Source organism: Malaclemys terrapin, chromosome 6 (assembly GCF_027887155.1).
Source record: "Malaclemys terrapin pileata isolate rMalTer1 chromosome 6, rMalTer1.hap1, whole genome shotgun sequence".
In the NCBI taxonomy this organism is placed as follows: domain Eukaryota; kingdom Metazoa; phylum Chordata; order Testudines; family Emydidae; genus Malaclemys; species Malaclemys terrapin.
The window spans coordinates 38721566-38741613 of record NC_071510.1 but is presented as its reverse complement, the minus strand read 5'-3'; the positions used below and the strand labels follow the sequence as shown (position 1 = coordinate 38741613).

The 20048-nt window shown below is 40.3% G+C and overlaps 1 protein-coding gene across 5 annotated transcripts in view; it reads right to left on the bottom strand.

Annotated features, from left to right (window-relative positions):
• Positions 1-20048, bottom strand: part of TRPM3 (transient receptor potential cation channel subfamily M member 3) — a 575113-nt gene that overhangs the window by 182567 nt on the left and 372498 nt on the right. For all 5 annotated transcript variants that reach the window (XM_054032770.1, XM_054032773.1, XM_054032769.1 and 2 more), the window contains exons 2-3: positions 2072-2151; positions 1110-1314 (exon numbers count right to left, since the gene is read on the bottom strand). In XM_054032770.1, the coding sequence (XP_053888745.1) occupies positions 1110-1314; positions 2072-2151 (285 nt within the window). The remainder of the gene's footprint in view (positions 1-1109; positions 1315-2071; positions 2152-20048) is intronic.

Below are 20048 nucleotides of genomic sequence, written 5' to 3'. Positions count from 1 at the left end.
ATAAATGTAAACTAACTTGTTTGCCTTAGCAATTGACTGAACAAGAAGTAGGACTGAGGGGACTTGTAGACGCTGAAGTTTTACATTGTTGTTTTGTTTTTGAGTGCAGTTAGGTAACAAAAAAAATGTACATTTGTAAGTTGCACTTTCATGACAAAGAGATTTCACTATAGTACTTGTATAAGGTGAACTGAAAAATACTATTTCTTTTATCATTTTTACAGTGCAAATATTTCTAATAAAATATAATATACACTTTGATTTCAATTACAACACAGAATACAATATATATGAAAATGTAGAAAAAATCCAACATATTTAATAAATTTCAATTGGTATTCTATTGTTTAATAGTGCAATTAAAACTGCAATTAATCGCGATTAATTTTTTTGAGTTAATCGCCTGAGTTAACCGTGATTAATCAACAGTCCTAGTTATAGTACAACTCTAGGGAAAACTAGAAGAGTGGACAAGGGAACTAGGAATTCAAGACATTTACTAATGTACCTGGAAGCACACCTGAACAGCTGGTGTTGCACTGGCAGAATAGGTACTGCCAGAGGATATGCACATAATTTCTGGAAGATACAACCAAGCACAGGATAAAGAATTAGATGTAGCCCCACTCCCAACCTGAATAACACTGCAGAAAAAACAGCACTGTTACCACGGGACACTGGTCTACTTCACTATTCACCTCCCCATGAAAAATATCCATAGAACTTTGGTGTGAATTGGAAGAAACCACATGGCATATAACATAACTTTCCCTGAAATATTAAATGACTTGCCCTTAATCACTCAGTATGTTAATGTCAGGAACCCAATCCAGGTAGTCCAGACATCCTATCCCTTACTCTAACGACTCAATGATAGTGCCTCTATCATCATACCCAGTAGCCCCTTTCCTGTAGCATTGTAGCCTTTGTAGTTGATTTTATCTTATAGTCCAACTATCTTCTTCCTTCCATGACCCATGAAACCTAGAAAACATATGGCTTTACAGCAAGTAAAATTATTCAATGAATTAAGTAAGAAGGAAGATACTTTGTGAATGCCTTTTGTGGTTAGTAGCATTATCTAGTATTCTAAGAAAGGTTTTGATTACCATGGCTTTATTGGAGTGACCCCCTCCTTGAAACTCAATGGTCCCAAAGGCATCAGTTGGGCTGAGCTGAGTGTGCTTGCTGATGGACCACTTCTCTGACTGGTTGTCATTTCGAGTGAGTCTGCTTTCATTTTTCTCATTCTGAATAATGGAGATACTTGGCGTCAATCCAATATGTTGACCTATTAGACGCCCACAGCAACACCTACGGCAGTAAGGAAAAATTAGTTGCATTTATTGGCCTAAAAATGCAACAGGCTATATTTAAAGAAACTTCTTGTATGCATTGCAAAGTCTTAGAAAGTCACTTTCAGGCTGAAGTGATTTTATAGAGTTGTCAGAAGTCTTGTTTTGTAGCATACACATTGAAATGTCTAGGAAAGATACTGTTACAATATATATATATATGACTTTTTTTGACTTGTGATTCTCCTTTGTTATGTCTTGTTTTTATTTAAAACGAAATAAAAAAGTGATTTGTTCTAAATATATAAAAAAGCAAAGATTCCCCCGCCCCCCAATACATTCTATATATTCCCACAGACTACATTAAGCTAAATAAAACATTTTCACATGGACATCTAAATATTTTAGTCATACACGATGCTCATATCTATCAATCCCTTACAATACTAGCTGTTCTGTCTCTAATATAGAGTACAAATATTCAAGGGACTGGAATACATCACCAAGAAAATGAACAAGTTAAAAATGAAACACTGATATAAATTTAGGTTTTGTTTTTCAATTGACACGTTCTGGAGTGTATAAAGTATTGGTGCCATGCCTCATGGAAATCCATTTCTCTGAGGGTTCCAAAATATAAACCAATCTTTGTCCAGCACACTCAGAGATTTGGAAAAAAATATTATCTACGCAGTCATTTTTTTGTAATTATATAGTTTCATTTTCATAGTATGTAGCAATACAATACAATATGTAGCATATAGCAATACAATTACCTATGGGGGTCTTTGGTGCTGGGTATGATATGAACACATTCTCTCTTGTAAAATGCTCTCTCTATCCATGATTTCTGAGCCTGAAAAAGAGGGTAAAAATCCCATAATCTTTATTTGTTCATTAAATACAATTTCAAGCATAAATGAAGAGATAACTCAAACATGGAGAGATTCTTTAATTATTGACCATGCAAACATGCTGCATCAGTAAACATTTTCCATCAGAATTTATAATATTTTCATGTTTATTGGCCAGATAAATTTTATAGTTGTGCCTACATTCACATGACAGCAATCATTAAAGCAGAACAAATTAAAACAAATAAATTGATCAAGGTTTTCTAGGTGGCAAGAAAACAACCTATCGTCAATTTATGAACAGTTTTTTTTAAGTCCTCTGTTATTTAAACTAATATGGCTATGTTTGAGGTATAGTAAAATTTTTTGAAATTAAAAAACCCACTAAAATATAAATTAATTGCAATCCACTATTTATCCACTGCAACATTTTGTAGAAACTGCAGTTAAACAGCATATCATAATGTCACTTAAAGTGTCTTGGAGAAAAGAGCACATACAAAGCAGGAAATGATACATGTGAAACAAGGGAAGCTTTGAAATATAAAGGGACAGATCCTTATTTGGTGTAAATTGATGTAGCTCCATCAAATTAAATTAAGCTATGCTGCTTTATACTATCTGAGCTTATAGCCACGAATGAACTAAGTAATGCAAAATATTTTCTCTCAGTATGATCTTATTTCCAGATAAGAATGAAGAGTTCTGGTGGTTTGTTTATTTTTTGAACAAAAGAGAAATCTATCTTCAGAGTTTCTCAACTCCTTTTAATTATCTGGGTAGTTCTTGATGGATCAAGTGAGTGAGTGTCCTGGTAAATTACCCAATGGATTCCTGGAGATAGAACTTAATTATTTCCATTTAATATTCAGTTGATTGAAGGAAAACTAAAGGTAAATCTTGTAAAGCATATGCAAAGAATAAAATAATATTTTTACAGTTACACAACAGAAACAGGGATATTGTTAATACTAATCACAAACAGGTGAAAGAGAGCAATGAATTATGAAACATACTATACCAAGTGGATGAAGTTTAAGGAACATGAAGTGAGTTTCAGACAAATTTAAGCAATGTGATAATGACTATATAAAAGAGTGGGAAAAAAAAGAAAATCTGCCTCTAGGAAGTGAAGTGTGACATGGATAGGATGAGAGAAGTCATCACTGCTTGATATTCCACTTACTGTCAACTGTCTTGCAACACAAAATATCTGCAACTTATTTTGATCCCTGAGGCCCATGTTTCTTGGATGTGTGCAAATCAGTTTAATCAGAGAAAATCCTTCAGACTACATGAATGTTCATGTGTGCAGACTTTAAAAACAAGGTTACATCTCTGCAGTGGTGTAAAATCACCTCAAATCTATTACTTAGCATTGAATAAAAACTGTTCTCTGCATTTTTCACTAGGAACGGATTCCTTGTTCTTAATCATTGACTATTTAGCTGAGGGAGTTACACATTTTACTCTTGTTATTTTTAGTTTGAAACCAATCTACCAGATTACACTTTAAAAAAAAGTCAGGATTTTACATTACGGAAGGAGGCATCATAAAGAGTAGAAGGCATCCCAAGTGACTACCACTAGCCAGGACTCAGAGAGGATTTAAGGAACTCTAGATGGAGCCATGGCAGACACTCCTTTCCCCCTGGGTGGAGCAAGGGCTGCTATGATATGGAGCTCTGGGGCAAGGTGTGCATATTAAATATACTGAGAAAAATTATTTTTTTAAGATCCTGGAAGTCCAAGAAAAGAGTGTAATTTTAAATAGACTTTATTCTCTTTCTCTGTTATATGAATTCCGGTAGATACTTGAAAGGCTCTGAAACACAATCAAAATAATTATGTAAAATGCATAAGAACCATATTTTTATATGCCGTACTATCCTGTTAGTCAATATTAAATTAGCCAATTTTCAGCTTAGTAATTTAACTGACTTTTCACACATAATGAGCCATCTCCTTATTAGCCAACTAGGCTTTTAAAGTGAACTTTTTTTAAAACTTCAATTGAATATTTACCTACAGTGAATACTTGTAGCCATTGAAATCCGAGGCATATACAACTTGGGACAATGATGAGAGGAACTTCAAAATTTTGGGGCAGGACATTGTTTTGTTTTACTAAAACATTACAATTACAAAGCCACACTTATTATTCTGGTATCACTTTCTACTATTGCCTTAGGAAAGGGTTTGTCAATATAAGCAGAAGTATATTTATGAATCACTTTTGTTATACATGTCAACATTTCTCAAAATAAGGGAAATTCAGCCATGCTAAGTTTACTTATTTATTTTAACATTTAAGTAAGTGCCTGGCACATCTATACTCTCTTGGGGAAGCATAAAATAGCTGTTACATGCCACATTTCTGGATGACTTCCTAAATAATTTCGTAATACAAAATACCCCCCCCCCAAGTTCTACCTCAGTAACATGGCAGAGCTCCCTAGAACTTTGCCTTTTTCATATAAATTCACAAAAACAATTTACATCAGACATTGGAGAATTCACTAATTAAAAATATGCCTAAAGTACCTTCTTTAAAGATAGTTCAGGAACTGAATTTATCTAAACATCAAAATCAAATAGAAAATGAACAACAAAAGAGACTTCATAGAACAATACTTTGTTATTTTTTTTAATAAGTGGGCAGGCACATATTTCAAAAAGGTTTAAATAGTAGGCAAATTTTATGTACAGAATTAGAAATTACAATATTTATTTGCCTATTCATAACTCCAATTGAGATTTTGAAGACAAAAGAAAAATCAGATACATTAAATATAATATGCCCTTGAGTTTCTATGCCTGTTTTATATTAAAAAAAACAAAGAATGTTTGGAAAATTGTTAAAAAGCAAATTAAAATAAAATCTTGTTTTCACTCTAGCAGAGGAAAGCTGTCTACTTTTCAGGTCTTAAAAGATCTATTACCCTGCCTGCCACAGGCACAATACCAAAGATTATGGTTCATCTTTTCATAATTTACTGTCACCTTCCACCCCAAAAAGAAAGCATCCAATTGTATTCCAGTGAACCAAGAACTTCCTGAGATAGATAATTTGCAGAAATGAAAAGGATAATAAAATTACTTGCAACCTGGTCTTCACTGTAGAGTCAAAGGCAGAGATAAGTTACTAGGGGAACTTAACTTTAATATTGTTATGCAAGTCAGATATGAACAGTATATAAACGTTACATGAATTATGATGTGCTATATGAATTAATAAAATAGCAAATGACACAGCTTGTCTTTGCTTTTCATTATACCACAAACACGGTCTCTCAGTGCTAATTAGCAAACCAAAAATTAATTCAATGGGTTTAATTAATAAATTATCTTTCATCTTTTATCCTCAGACTTAGTTTGCTTTTAGTTTAGTTCCCTGAACTCAATATTACTCTCTTCTAAAAAGTAAAAAAAACCCCCAAAACTAACAACAACAACAAAAAAAAACAGATCAAAGGCTGATGAGTGTATATATAATATATAAAGTATATATATTTTTTTACCTGAGCATCAAACTTAGGTGGTGTCTAAGGCAGTCCCAGAACATATTATGTTGTCCACATTTCACTGCTGCTGGTCATTCTGCTAATAACGCACTCATGACTGCCCACTAAGCAAGGCATTCACTCCATTCTGACCCAAGAGATGTTAAAGTAAGCAATGAACTTGCGCCCATTAGCTACTTGGAATGTGCTGCTGTGGGATTAGCCTCATTAAGAGTTCTATAGACATTCATCCACAGCCCAAAAACACTGCTTGATTTGAACATCTAATCTGACGCCAAAAGAAAAACAAATCCCCTGAGAGCTTGGATTTAACTGGCACAAGCCCTGACAGGCTCTTTTTTTAATTGTATTTTATTTTCAGAAAGGCGGCTTGTGAAAGTGTGATTCTGAAAGTTGAACTCAGGAAAACAAAACCTTCTAAAGAAACAGTGTACTAAACTGGAAACTGACCACACAAGAGATATTGTTAGTCTCTAAAGAATGAAACGAGAATGTTTACTGGGCAGCATCTAAGAATCTACATAAAATGTAAATATATTACAATTAATCAACAATGGCATTTATCCAAGGAACCTAGGTTTTGCAACTGTTTCTTGCTCAACTCTCACGAATTTATCATTGCATAAACCTAAATGTTTGAATTTCAAACACAGGGACAGCTGCAGTATGCTTGTATTAATTAAAAGTCAATGACTTATATTTGACTTGGGTGACTACAGATTTGAGGATCAAAGCATGATTGCAATGGTCTGGCATTAAGGCAGAAGGAGAACTTTATAAATCATCATTTTAAATTTGACTATTTCAGAAAGAAAGCAATCAGACATTTCGGATGGGTGACTAGTAAATAAGAATGAGCCCAAACCTTAACCCAATTTTAAACTCTATATTTTGATTTTTAAAAGTTTGGATGAGTTTCTCTCTCTCCACACACAGACACGCACACTATTCTGGTCCCAGATAGATCTTCCAAATTTACTAAACTCCACTAGGGTCTGGTAATCTCTGGAAGGTTGGCTGATACCTGAAATTTCTCACCAAGTGTTATAGTATCCAGAGGCCTCCCATGGACAAAGTGAGCACTACATTCTGGGGTTACTGTGACGAAGGGAATCTCTGCTGCATATAAGATTTGACTAGAGGAGCTAGCCAGAGTGAAACAGACAGTGTGAAACATGGAGAGCTCTTTTCAGTGTGATGCCAACCAAGGTGAGGGCCTATGGAGTACAGGGGGCCAGTGTCAGGAAAACTGCTGGTGAATGAGTCTGTTGGGGGTTTAAGAGAGAGGGTTGATAATCAGAAGAGGAGTAAGATGATTTGGGGACTTAAAGAGAGGGATTTGATTTGGCTGAGAGGAGAAAGGGAAAAGACTGGAACAAAGAGAAGCGAGGGGGACAAGGAAGGTTTGGATGACTGCATAAGCGTCCAAACTTCACTTTGAAGTGGAACACGTGCTTAAGTACTTTGCTGGATCAGAGTCAGAGTGCTCATCAAGACATTGAAAGACCAAGCTCCAAACTTTCATTGGGATCCTTTTGACCTCAGTGCCCAGGCTGCATTTACCACAGACTTGCCCTGTCTTCCCTCCCCCATCCGCTCTGCACTGTTTCTAATTTAGGCCCCGGTCCAGTGAGGCACTTTAAGCACATGTAGTCCTGTTGATTTCATAGTGCTACTTATGTTTTAAAGTTGCTGGATCTAGGCCTTCGTTTGTAAATGTCTTGGGGCAGAAATCATATCTTGGGAGGTGCATATCATACCTTTGGGTAGTGACAGAAATAATAAATCATCAGTATAAACTACAATATGCATTAACTACTCCTGGTGTCAACCTGTGACATTGTGGGGAATTTTTCACAAGATATTGCATTGGAAAGTTTCTACAAATGCCACTGATTCAACAGAGAACAACAGCTCTATCTGTGGGAGCTCTTATGGAGATGGTTTAACATTATCATATTATGAGGCCATAAACTACCAATACTGTAGCTGTTCCTATAATATGAGTAGTAATAAAGAGAATAGTCCATAAATTCACAGCAGAGAGAGCTATTTTCCTTTGTTGTTTTATATTGTGTAAATTACACAATGGAATAGCACTCTTCTTTTGATCAATGCTTTTTAAAAGGCTGACACTGCTCATTTAGAAACCTACAGCATAAATACTATTAGAATTTAAAACCCAGCTCACCATTAATGAAGTGAAATTGGGACTCCTAAAATCAGGAACAGTAGTTAGTAATGAGCTGAATATCAATTTCTCATGGGAGATGACAATGATTATTAAAAAGAGTCAGCAGCAGAAATCTCTCAGGACAATAAGTTCCATAAGAAGGTAATTTACTAGGTACCAATGATGTTTAACCGTTGATCTAAGAATTTGAAGTTCAGACTAGCTCAAATAATTAACACGGAACCCTTAAGCAGCACTATTAAGGAGGATAATTTCTTGTAAACTCAGCTTTGCTGGTAAAACCAATGGGGAGACAGCCTTAGCTCAAAGTGTCACAATCTCTCTAATCTCCGCTGGACAATGGTAACAAAAACCTTCAGCAGGGCAGAAGCAGTGCTGAAAAAGAAGTTTGTCACTTGTTCTACAGTGGGCTAATGCAGCTGGACAGACACCAGAATATTTCTAAAGTAAATAACTTTGCACGTTTAAAAAGTGGGTCAGATATTTACAAATGGGATTTTCAAAAGCAACTAAGTGACTTGGTGTCAAGTATCAGAGGGGTAGCCATGTTAGACTGGATCTGTAAAAAGCGACAAAGGACTCTGTCGCTTTTTAAGTGACTTGGGAACACCAGTCTCATTGAAATCCAATGGGATTGGCTATCTAAACTCACTACAAGTATGTCTACACTGCAATGTAAGCCCAGGGTTAGTAGAATCTGAGTTAGCAGACCCCAGCTTGAGTGTCTACACTCATTTGTAGCCTCAGGTTATGAATTGTTGAACTCTGGGTCTCAACCTGGGGATCCAGTATCTGCACTGCATTATGCAGGCCTGAGTCCAACCACCAATCTCCCAGACTTCCTAGAGCCTTTCCAAAGTGTGGCAGCTCTAGACTTTTGTTCTTGGTACTGTACATTGTGGAAAAATTTGACTGTCCAGAGGACAAAAGAAAGCCCGTGGGATTCTGGAATACTTTTGATGGACTCCTGCAGCACAAGTCCAGTGGGGTGTGTCTACAATGCAAAGTACTAGGGCTTGAACTCTAGATCCCATCTTGACTCAGGCTCAGAACCTCCACCCCTGTGGGGTCCTAGGACCCAGGGTCCAAACCCTGGGTTAGTACAATTTGTGTGTAGATGGGAGGGGGATTAGGCTTGAGTGTGAGTTTGAACCTTGGGGTAACACTGTAGTATAGACATATCCTTAGATGCTTTTGAAAACCCCATTCAACATGAAAAAAAACAACAGTATTTGCAGTTAGGTTAGCTCAGGCAAAATTACAAACTATAGCAATTCAGATGTTTCAGGGAATAAGCTTATCATTAGTTGTAGTCAGGAGAAATTTCTCTTTCCCTATTGCACAATTAAGTGCATTATGATGTGTTTGTGTCTTCCCTGAAACATTGGGCATTGGCTGCTGTTGAAGACAGGATACTTCACTAACTGGAACGTTAGTCTGCCCCAAAATGACTATTGCAATATTCCTCTGACTTTTACGGGACAGTTGTTACTGGCAGTACTATAGAGGCCAAGACATTAAACCTTCACTTACTGTAGCTTGCTTTCTGTACTCTGTGTTCCTTTTCTATTTGATACCAAGACAACTATCATTGGAGTTGTTCCAAGAACAATCTTCAATTGTCATGAAAATCAAGCTGTATTCAGCACACAGTAGGAGGGCACAAAATATGGCCATTTATCAGCACAAGTTTCCCAATGTAACATTTACATTGTATTTGGAAGAAATGTAGTAATATAAGAAGAATCTGAAAAAATATATTTTCTTCAACAGTTTGCAATTTTAAACACCACTATATCCCACAGAGTTCTTGTCACAAATTAATGGAAAAATATTACAGCTTTTAGTTATTGGTGCCATGTAATACTACTTAGTATTTTTATTGCCCATTGTATTTTTGAAGTATTATACAAATATGAACTAATTTATCCTCAGCATCTCTGTGACTTAGTATTATTAGCCCCATTTTACAGAAGAGTAAATGGAGGCATAGTGATTAAGTGTATGTCTACACTGCAATTAAAAACCCATGGCTGGCGTCAGTCAGCTGACTTGGACTCACAGGGCTCGGGATAAGGAGCTGTTTAATTGTGGTGTAGATGTTCAGACTCGGGCTGGAGCCTGGGCTCTGGGACCCAACAGTGGGGAAGGTCCCAGAGCCCGGGACCCACACATCTACACCACAATTCAACAGCCCCTTGGCCTGAGCCCCATGAGCCAGAGTCAGCTGACACATGCCAACTGCAGATGTTGAATTACAGTGTAGACATACCCTATGAGACCTGCCCCAAGTGTGTGAGAGAGAGATGGGGGGTGGTGAGCGCGCGGGCAGGCATGTACCAAGGTCCTAGAATTTGGTGCAGAGCCTGGTGTCCCATGGACACCCTCCCTCCACCAGGATCTACAGGATTTGGGGGCAAACCAGCAGTTCAGTCCCTGTGGCGATCAACTGAAGGGATGAAGTGGAGGAAATGCAAAGAAATCCTCATATTTCTTTCCCTTAACTCCTTCCTGTGTTTTACCACATGGAGGGAACAATTTGGTCAATGGGCTTTTAATGCTCGATTCTTACTTGTTTCAGTGATATACTTCTGTATTTTCCTGAGTTTCTAAGGAGCAATAAACAAACAATCTGTTTAAAGTGGCTATGGTCTAAAATTTTCTGAAGAAAAATGGTATTTCAAGAATTTCTACACTGATAATTATGACAGGTTTCAGAGTGGTAGCTGTGTTAGTCTGTATCAACAAAAACAACGAGGAGTCCTTGTGGCACTTTAGAGACTAACACATTTATCTGGGCATAAGCTTTCGTGGGCCTCAACCCACTTCATCAGTATGTTCCACTCCATGCATCTGATGAAGTGGGTTTTAGCCCATGAAAGCTTATACCCAAATAAATGTGTTAGTCTCTAAAGTGCCACAAGGACTCCTCGTTGTTTTTGCTGATAATTATGTAGAGCCACTACCAATCTCAGCCAACTGATTCATTTGAATCCAAACTCCACGTACCTGTGTTTCTAATTCTTAGACATTATTGATTACCACAACAATTGTATGTGCATTTGCATGTATGTGGATAAAGACGTAAGCAGGAAATATGTGTTGCGTGATTCAACTGTGATAGCTTTTTAGCACCAGCAATTTAAAATCTATTCCAATGTTGTAAACTTCAAATATTTAAAAAGCATGCATCAGACCCAAAAAATCATGAAGATTTTTTCTTTTTAAAAAAGAGTATATGTTGGATTTTTTGGTCTGTTTTGATTTCTGAAATCCTTCGACCTATCCTTAATGCATGTGTGAAAACCCGCACATTTTCTCCTCCCCTTGCCCATGGTAACCTCTCCTTCCCCCAGGCGGAAAGCTCCAGCCTCTCTTTCACTTGGGGTTTTCTTCATCCACTCTCTCCCCATGCACCTAGGGTAGGGTTACCATAAGTCCGGATTTCCCCAGACATGTCCGTCTTTTTGGTCCTCAAATCCCCATCCGGGGGGAATTTTCAAAAAGCCGAACATGTCCGGAAAATAGGGAGGCATGAGCCAGGGTCCGCCTGGCCCCAGCCCAACCCGCCGGGTCCGCAGCGCAGCCCAGCCGCCCCAGCTACATTGTAGCGAGCTCGGGGGGGGGGGGGGGGAAGCGCAGCCGCAGAAGGCGGTGGAGGGGCCGCTGCTGCCCACGCAAGCCGGGCGGACCGTGCGCCCCAGACGAGCCCGCAGGACCACAGGGAGGCTGGGCCCAGCCAGCGGCTCGGGCTTCCCTCACAGGCAGGGAACCCCTGGCCACTGGGGGACCCTTCCTGTGGCCCCGGTGCCGCGGGAGCTGTTTCCAGCGGGGACAGACAGGCCGGGGAACGTGCTCGGCGGTGGCAGGAAGGAGACTGCGGCAAGGGGTGGGGAGCGCGGCGTGTGCCAGGGCTGCAGGGACCTGCGCCACCCCGGTCGCCGCTGAGCGTCCGAAGCCCCCGCCAGGCAGAGGCTGCCAGGGGAGTGGGGGACCAGGGCAGGCAGGGGGCTCAGAGGCTGCAGGGGCGGAGGGAGTGCAGGGGCTGCAGGGCCAGTGGGGAGCAGGGGTCACAGAGGCTGCAGGGGCGGGAGGGTGCAGGGGCTGCAGGGCGAGTGGGGAGCAGGGGTCATAGAGGCTGCAGGGGCTGGGGGAGTGCAGGGGCTGCAGGGCGAGTAGGGGTCACAGAGGCTGCAGGGCAAGGGGGGGTGCAGAGGCTGCAGGGCGAGTGGGGAGCAGGGAAGCACTTAGCAACCCCCAACCAAGATCAGAGCGGGAGGGAGGAGGGGGAATGCAGGGTGCTCAGAGGAGGGGGCAGAGTTGGGGAAGGGATTTTGGGGAAGGGGTTGGAATGGGGGCGGGGGTGGGGAAGGGACGGAGTTGGGGCAGGGCCAAGGCCCCCGTGGAGTGTCCTCTTTTTTCAGTGTTGAAATATGGTAACCCTAACCTAGGGTCTGCTCCCAGCCCTGGGTATCTCTCACTTGAAATCACCCCAAAAACTCCCACCAAAGTAAGGGAGAGTCTGATGCTGCCTCTCCCAACATTCTCTGCAGCTGTTGCTGCTGACTCTTCACTGGGCATGGAGACCGGCTGTAGACACAGTGAGGAAAGGAGTAGCCAGTTGCAAGCAGAAGGAGTAGATGACCATGCTGTTGCAAAACACTTTCAGTAATGGCTTCTAGTGGCAAGAGTAGAAGAAAAACCTGGTTTCCTGACAATTCAGCCTGATGATCCGGAAGATGGCCCTGGTGTTCTGTGGGTCTGCTGAGAGGTCCGCCCCCGCCTCCCCCCCACTGTTCCCCCACGGTGGGATAACTTTTAATTCTACTTTCCCTTGGAATTTTGCACCAAGATGAAACTGAAGGTAAACCTCAAAATACCTGCCACTCAAACCCAAAAGCTTCACCATGCTGACACCAAGTGAACTCGAAACGAGTGGATTTTATACCTCCAGTAACACTGGTCTACAATTTTTGAGAAGTCGTCTGCTTCAGAGATAAAATGTGCTATTTATTATGTATTTTGATGTGCTGAATTCAAATATGACAATTAAAACAACTGATTGGCTACTGTTTCTAAGATATTTAAGTTTTTACATTTTATGTCTATGTATATTGTGTAGATAGTAGAGTTTTAATCATAAATTGTAAACCTAGGTCTTTTCATGTGTTTATGGTTGCTTTACATGATCTGTCCTGTTTATGTAACACTTTAATAATCAGCAAAAGGATTATATAAATAAAATTTATTATGAAACAAAAGGCAAAAAACTATTCTGTACATAGTTTAGTCCTATTCAGTGTCTACTCGGCGCTTCTTGGCTTGTCTCTTGTATTCATTACATGGAGCATCTCTTGTCACTGTCCAGCAATAGTCTGCAAGCATTGATGGGCTCCATTTGCCCTGATAGCGTTTCTCCATTGTTGCAATGTCCTGGTGAAATCACTCGCCGTGCTCGTCGCTCACTGTTCCGCAGTTCGGTGGAAAAAAATCTAGATGAGAGTGCAAAAAATGTATCTTTAGTGACATGTTGCAATTAAGGCTTTTGTATGCCTTGAGGAGGTTTTCAACCAACAACCTGTAGTTGTCTGCATTGTTGTTTCCGAGAAAATTTATTGCCACTAACTGGAAGGCTTTCCATGCCGTCTTTTCCTTGCCACGCAGTGCATGGTCAAATGCATCATCTCGAAGAAGTTCACGAATCTGAGGACCAACAAAGACACCTTCCTTTATCTTAGCTTCACTTAACCTTGGACATTTTCCACAGAGGTACTTGAAAGGTGCTTGTGTTTTGTCAATGGCCTTGACAAAGTTCTTCATCAGACCCAGCTTGATGTGTAAGGGTGGTAACAAAATCTTCCTTGATTCAACAAGTGGTGGATGCTGAACACTTTTCCTCCCAGGCTCCAATGACTGTCGGAGTGGCCAATCTTTCTTGATGTAGTGGGAATCTCTTGCACGACTATCCCATTCGCAGAGAAAACAGCAGTACTTTGTGTATCCAGTCTGCAGACCAAGCAAGAGAGCAACAACCTTCAAATCACCACAAAGCTGCCACTGATGTTGGTCATAGTTTATGCACCTCAAAAGTTGTTTCATGTTGTCATAGGTTTCCTTCATATGGACTGCATGACCAACTGGAATTGATGGCAAAACATTGCCATGATGCAGTAAAACAGCTTTAAGACTCGCCTTCGATGAATCAATGAACAGTCTCCACTCATCTGGATCGTGAACGATGTCAAGGGCTCCCATCATACCATCGATGTTGTTGCAGGCTACAAGATCACCTTCCATGAAGAAGAATGGGACACGATCCTTTTGACGGTCACGGAACATGGAAACCCTAACATCACCTGCCAGGAGATTCCACTGCTGTAGTCTGGAGCCCAACAGCTCTGCCTTCCTCTTGGATAGTTCCAAATCCCTGACAAGGTCATTCAGTTCACCTTGTGTTATGAGATGTGGTTCAGAGGAGGAGGATGGGAGAAAATGTGGGTCCTGTGACATTGATAGTTCAGGACCAGAAGTTTCATCCTCTTCCTCGTCTGACTCAAGTGAGAATGATTCTGGTGCATCAGGAACCGGCAGTCCTTCTCCGTGGGGTACTGGGTGTATAGCTGATGGAATGTTTGGACAATGCACAGTCCACTTTTTCTTCTTTGACACACCTTTCCCAACTGGAGGCACCATGCAGAAGTAACAATGGCTGGTATGATCTGTTGGCTCTCTCCAAATCATTGGCACTGCAAAAGGCATAGATTTCCTTTTCCTGTTCAACCACTGGCGAAGATTTGTTGCACAAGTGTTGCAGCATATGTGTGGGGCCCACCTCTTGTCCCGATCTCCAATTTTGCAGCCAAAATAAAGGTGATAGGCTTTCTTAACCATAGTGGTTATACTGCGCTTTTGTGATGCAAAAGTCACTTCACTACAAACATAGCAGAAGTTATCTGCACTGTTCACACAAGTACGAGGCATTTCTGCTCACTTTGGCTAAACAGAAATGTGTCCCTTTGCAAAATCAAACACTGACAAATAAGAGAGCATGACACTGTATGATTTCTAGAGCTGATATAGGGCAATTTGTTCAGCAGAGTGATGAAAGCTTCGTTATGATTGCATCACCCATGACTTCTAGGAATAAAATGATGCAATTCATATCATGTATGATGCAATACCAGCTTCAGATTGCATCATTCATTGTTTTGCCTAAAAAGCAAGTACTGTCCAAACCCAGTCATAGATTTATTCATAGATCCAGTCAAAGATGTGTTTTAGTCATTTCTGGTTTAAATTGAGATCCCTTCCCTTTATAACTCACGTATCCTCCGCCATTCCCAAGTCAAGGGTCGTATATACTGACCCAATAGCATATCTTGAAAACTAGAGCCAATCAACAATTTTAAGCATCATTTTCGTTTTCAGTGACCCAGAATTAGTAAAGTTTGACTACATTTATTTCAGAAGCATTTTGGCTGTAGAGCAGTTTAATCACATTCTGTTTGCTTAACTTGCACTTGCAGTTTCAAATGCAAAGGATCACTCTCTGAATTCTCTGGCCATGTGCAATACAATACATAACAATAACAGATGCTCCAAACATACAATATTCTTCTTCACAACCTAAGGAATTATGTTGTCATGCAACTGCTGCATTCCACCCTATAAGAGGCTGCATTTCACAGAAGACAGAATACACTTGTACAATTGTTAGTTTATCAGTTTGTTTAGCTTATAAAGTATGTTCCAAGCTTTGGGGATGAAATGTGTTATATGATTTATTATTAATTACTATTGCATATCACCATGTACATGGGCATGTTTCAAATTTTTGTCTATTGCTTTGAAAACACCATTGGTTTCAAATAGCATAGAAAGGATTTATACTTCTTGCTAAACCTATTATCCGTCTTGAGATATAGTATAGTGCCTGCAACGGAAAGATTTGGAGAGAAGAATTCCTTATGCTGAGTGCCTGATGGTTGGAGCTCTTTGCCCACATACAGTAAATTAAGAAAATTCCAACAATAGGAAAAATGTAAGACTATCTTCTATTTGTATGTAGCATGATCTGACATATGGGTAGTGTTACGGTATGATACTAAGAGAACAAATCCAATTAATTTTACTAATGGGGGCAAGTTGCAAGCACATATTTCAATCAGCATAAAAGTAAAAATCTCTACATAACCATCTAGTACAACAATGAAGGAATAAAGATTAAACATTATGGAAATATTTTAGTTTCATATTCGTTTTTCTTTATTTTCAAAGAACTTTAATGATGTGACCTGATTGCTAACGAGAAAACAAAGCCATCCCCATAAATTTTCTGTGTGATATGCAGGACTAATTTGACATTACTTGGGCTCTTGGAGGTTATTAGACACAGATTTGGACTGCCTGCCAAAGTCACTCATTTTTGCCTTAATGTGCGACTGGGCACATTAATGGGCCTTCACTGCAGAAAGAGCAGTAGAGTGATTTCTACAATAGAAGGAAACTACAGAAAGATATTGCAGAAAATGAGTTTGCAGATCAAATGCTCCAATACTCTATAGACTAGGCTATGACAAACAAATTCATGAGAAATCAAATTACACTAGAAACTAAAAGCATAAAACAGCTCTCTGAAAGTTGATAATCCCAGCAATGAGACATTTCTTCTCCCCATTTTCCTTTTATTAAAAAAGGACCCATACATTTATTTTTTAAAAATGCCTTTTGTTTAACAATCTTAAAGCAGAATGACTATTTATTGAAATTTTTTTAATCCACGGTATAAGATTTACAACTATGTCCAGGCATTAAGGGTCCATTGCTTTTGGGGGTGGTTACTACAGAAATGGGGTGTGATCACAAAAGGGAATTTGTAAGGCAATGAATCTTAGGCTTACAATGGAAACCTGACGTTGACCAGGAGATACTTATGTCAGAAAATAACTTTAGCTTTGATGCAAAAATAAAAAAAAAAAATCTGAGGGCCAAATTTTCAGCATTCTTAAATTCCACCCACAAAATTCATGAACATGTCCTCTTTCTGCAGGTAAATCTGCCAGCTGATTCCTGGACATTATATTACCCTCTGCTGCAACAGCTGGCCAGTAGAAGGCTCCACAATTTTGAGAACAGAAGGTACAGACTGAGGTTGGAAATTTTCCAACAAACCTAAAATATCTCATAAAAACAGTTTGGGTTTGATGAAATTTTGTCCAAGGTTTCCACTGGAAACCTTCTTGGTTCTCTGCCAGCTTACCTGGCAGGCTGCTGGGGATTCGGGGTTTCCACAGTCTGCAGTTTAGGGGACTTTCCAGGCCCACGGCAGTCCCACCACGTGGACTATCATGGGGTCAGGGATCCCGGATTTCCAGGGTCTGTGGTCCCATGGCAGTCCTGCCATGCTACGGCTTCCTGTGTTTCCAGGCTCCCTGCTGCAAAATTGGGAATCTGAAAGCCCCAGCTCAAGCCAAGGCTCTGAGAGTCTAAGCTCCCAGGACAGCACAAATGAAATGACCTTTTATCTGAGTGGCACTTGCAACAAAAATTAGGTGAACAGTAAGCCAAATGTATTGTATTAGCAAAAATATTCATGCTAGAAAGGTTTGGCGAAGGGAACAGTACACAGCATACTACTAAGAGCATACAGTACTATTAGATGCTGTATTATGCTCGAGAAAATTAGGAACATAGTGCTAAAATCACATGGGTATAACTAGGAAGTGTCTCAACAAACAGGGTCAGAAATGGACATTTTGACACAGACTATGGCTGCCTCTGAGCAGGTGTACAAATGAGCTGGGCGGGAGAGACTTTCTGCCGGTGAGCACCGAAGCAGGGGGCAGTCACTAACCCAGTGCTCGTTCTGTCCTTGTGCAAGGTCAGGGGGAAAATATGCTCCAAAAGAGGGTGGGCCATGACCTCATCCCCTTCATGCTTACACCTTCCTTGGACTGCCATTGACATGGAGAGAAGTTGCATATTCAAAAAGAAATTGTAAGCACCAGTCTTCAGTGCACCCCTGGCACTGCAACAGAAGACAATCTGCTGGCATTTGCACTCCACAGTCAGAATGCCTCCAATGGAATGGTGCTACTCCACAGCCACTCCCGCCAAATCAATGGCTCTTACAGCCATAACGGACACCTTTTCTTTTGCAATGTCTATCATTGTCTATTTTGGGTAGGCTTGGGAATGAGTCAAGTTACCTGAACTCCTATCTCCATTGTACATTTATGGCCCTATACAAATAAACAATGCACCAGTTCCTATGTTCCTCTCCTATACTCATCCCCAGTTACTGGCTTGTATGATATGAAGTGATAGAAAATGTCCACCATGAGAAAAATCTGAAGCTCTGACAGACTTCTCCCCAGGAAATTCGTATATTTTTGGCAGATCTATCTATTTTTCACTTTTCCTCCAAAAGTGCCTATGGCAGAATTATCCTTCAAAAATATCCTTTGGAACAGTGGTTTTCAACCTGTGGCCCGCGGACCCCCTGGGGTCCGCAGACTATGTCTAAGATTTCAAAAGGGGTCCACACCGCAAGTCGAAGTTTTTAGGGGTCTGCAAATGAAAAAAGGTTGAAAACCACTGCTTTAGAAGGTATATTGTAAATCCAGCATGCAGATCTAAAAACGTATTCCTAGGAACAAGCTCTTAGAAACAGATTTTTAGAGAAGAACATCAGCTAGATTTATTAAACAAAGTTTGGCATCTCTCCTCCTCCCTAAGAACTATGACAATCATTTTAATGTAATTAGAAACAGTTTAGTACTTTACTGCCCATTTGTATACATATTTGATGATCTAAAATGCCACTGATGTGAAGAAATTGTAGATCAGACAGGAATTCAAATGAATAATAGTCAGAAGTATAAACGTAAGGTGGGGACCATACAGTGTCTCAGTCTGCATGTGCAACATCTATTGATAGCAGGTTTCAGAGTAGTAGCCGTATTAGTCTGTATCAGCAGAAACAATGAGGAGTTCTCGTGGCACCTTGGAGACTAACACAAGCTTTTGTGGGCTAAAACCCACTTCATCAGATGCATGGAGTGAATAAAAAAGTAAACAGAATATATATTATAGCACATGAAAAGATGGGAGTTGCCTTACCAAGTGCTGGGTCAGTGCTAAACGAGCCAATTCAATTAAGGTGGAAGTGGCCTATTCTCAACAGTTGACAAGAAGGGGTGAATACCAAGGGAGGGAAAATTACTTTGGCAGTGCTAACGAGGCCATTACAGTCAAGGTGGCTCATTTCCAACAGTTGACAAGAAGGTCTGAGTATCCGCAGAGGGAAAATTACTTTCTTTGTTGGACCTGTCCTTTAGTAGGTGACTTCTGAATAGTATCTCCGATAATGTCACGGCAAACCTGGTGGCTGAACTTTGTGACTTTGTCCTCGCCCACAACTATTTCAGATTTGGGGACAATTTATACTTTCAAGTCAGTGGGACTGCTATGGGTACCCACATGGCCCCACAGTATGCCAACATTTTTATGTCTGACTTAAAACAACACTTCCCTAGCGCCCCTATTTTTCTTGTGCTACATTGATGACATCTTCATCATCTGGACCCATGGAAAAGAAGCCCTTGAGGAATTCCACCAGGATTTCAACAATTTCCACCCCACCATCAACCTCAGCCTGGACAAGTCCACAGAAGAGATCCACTTCCTGGACACTACAGTGCAAATAAGCGATGGTCACATAAACACTACCCTATACTGGAAAACTACTGACCACTATACTTACCTACATACCTCCAGCTTTCATCCAGACCACATCAAGTGATCCATTGTCTACAGCCAAGCTCTAAGATACAACCACATTTGCTCCAATCCCTCAGACAGAGACAAATATCTATAGGATCTCTATCAATCATTCTTAAAACTACAATACCCACCTGGTGAAGTGAAGAAACACATTGACAGAGCCAGAAGGGTACCCAGAAGTCACGTACTACAGGACAGGCCCAACAAAGAAAGTAACACCACTAGCCATCACCTATAGCCCCCAACTAAAACCTCTCTAGCGCATCATCAAGGATCTACAACCTATCCTGAAGGACGATCCCTCACTCTCACAGACCGTGGGAGACAGGCCAGTCCTTGCTTACAGATAGCCTGTAACTGAAGCAAATACTCACCAGCAACTACACACCACACAACA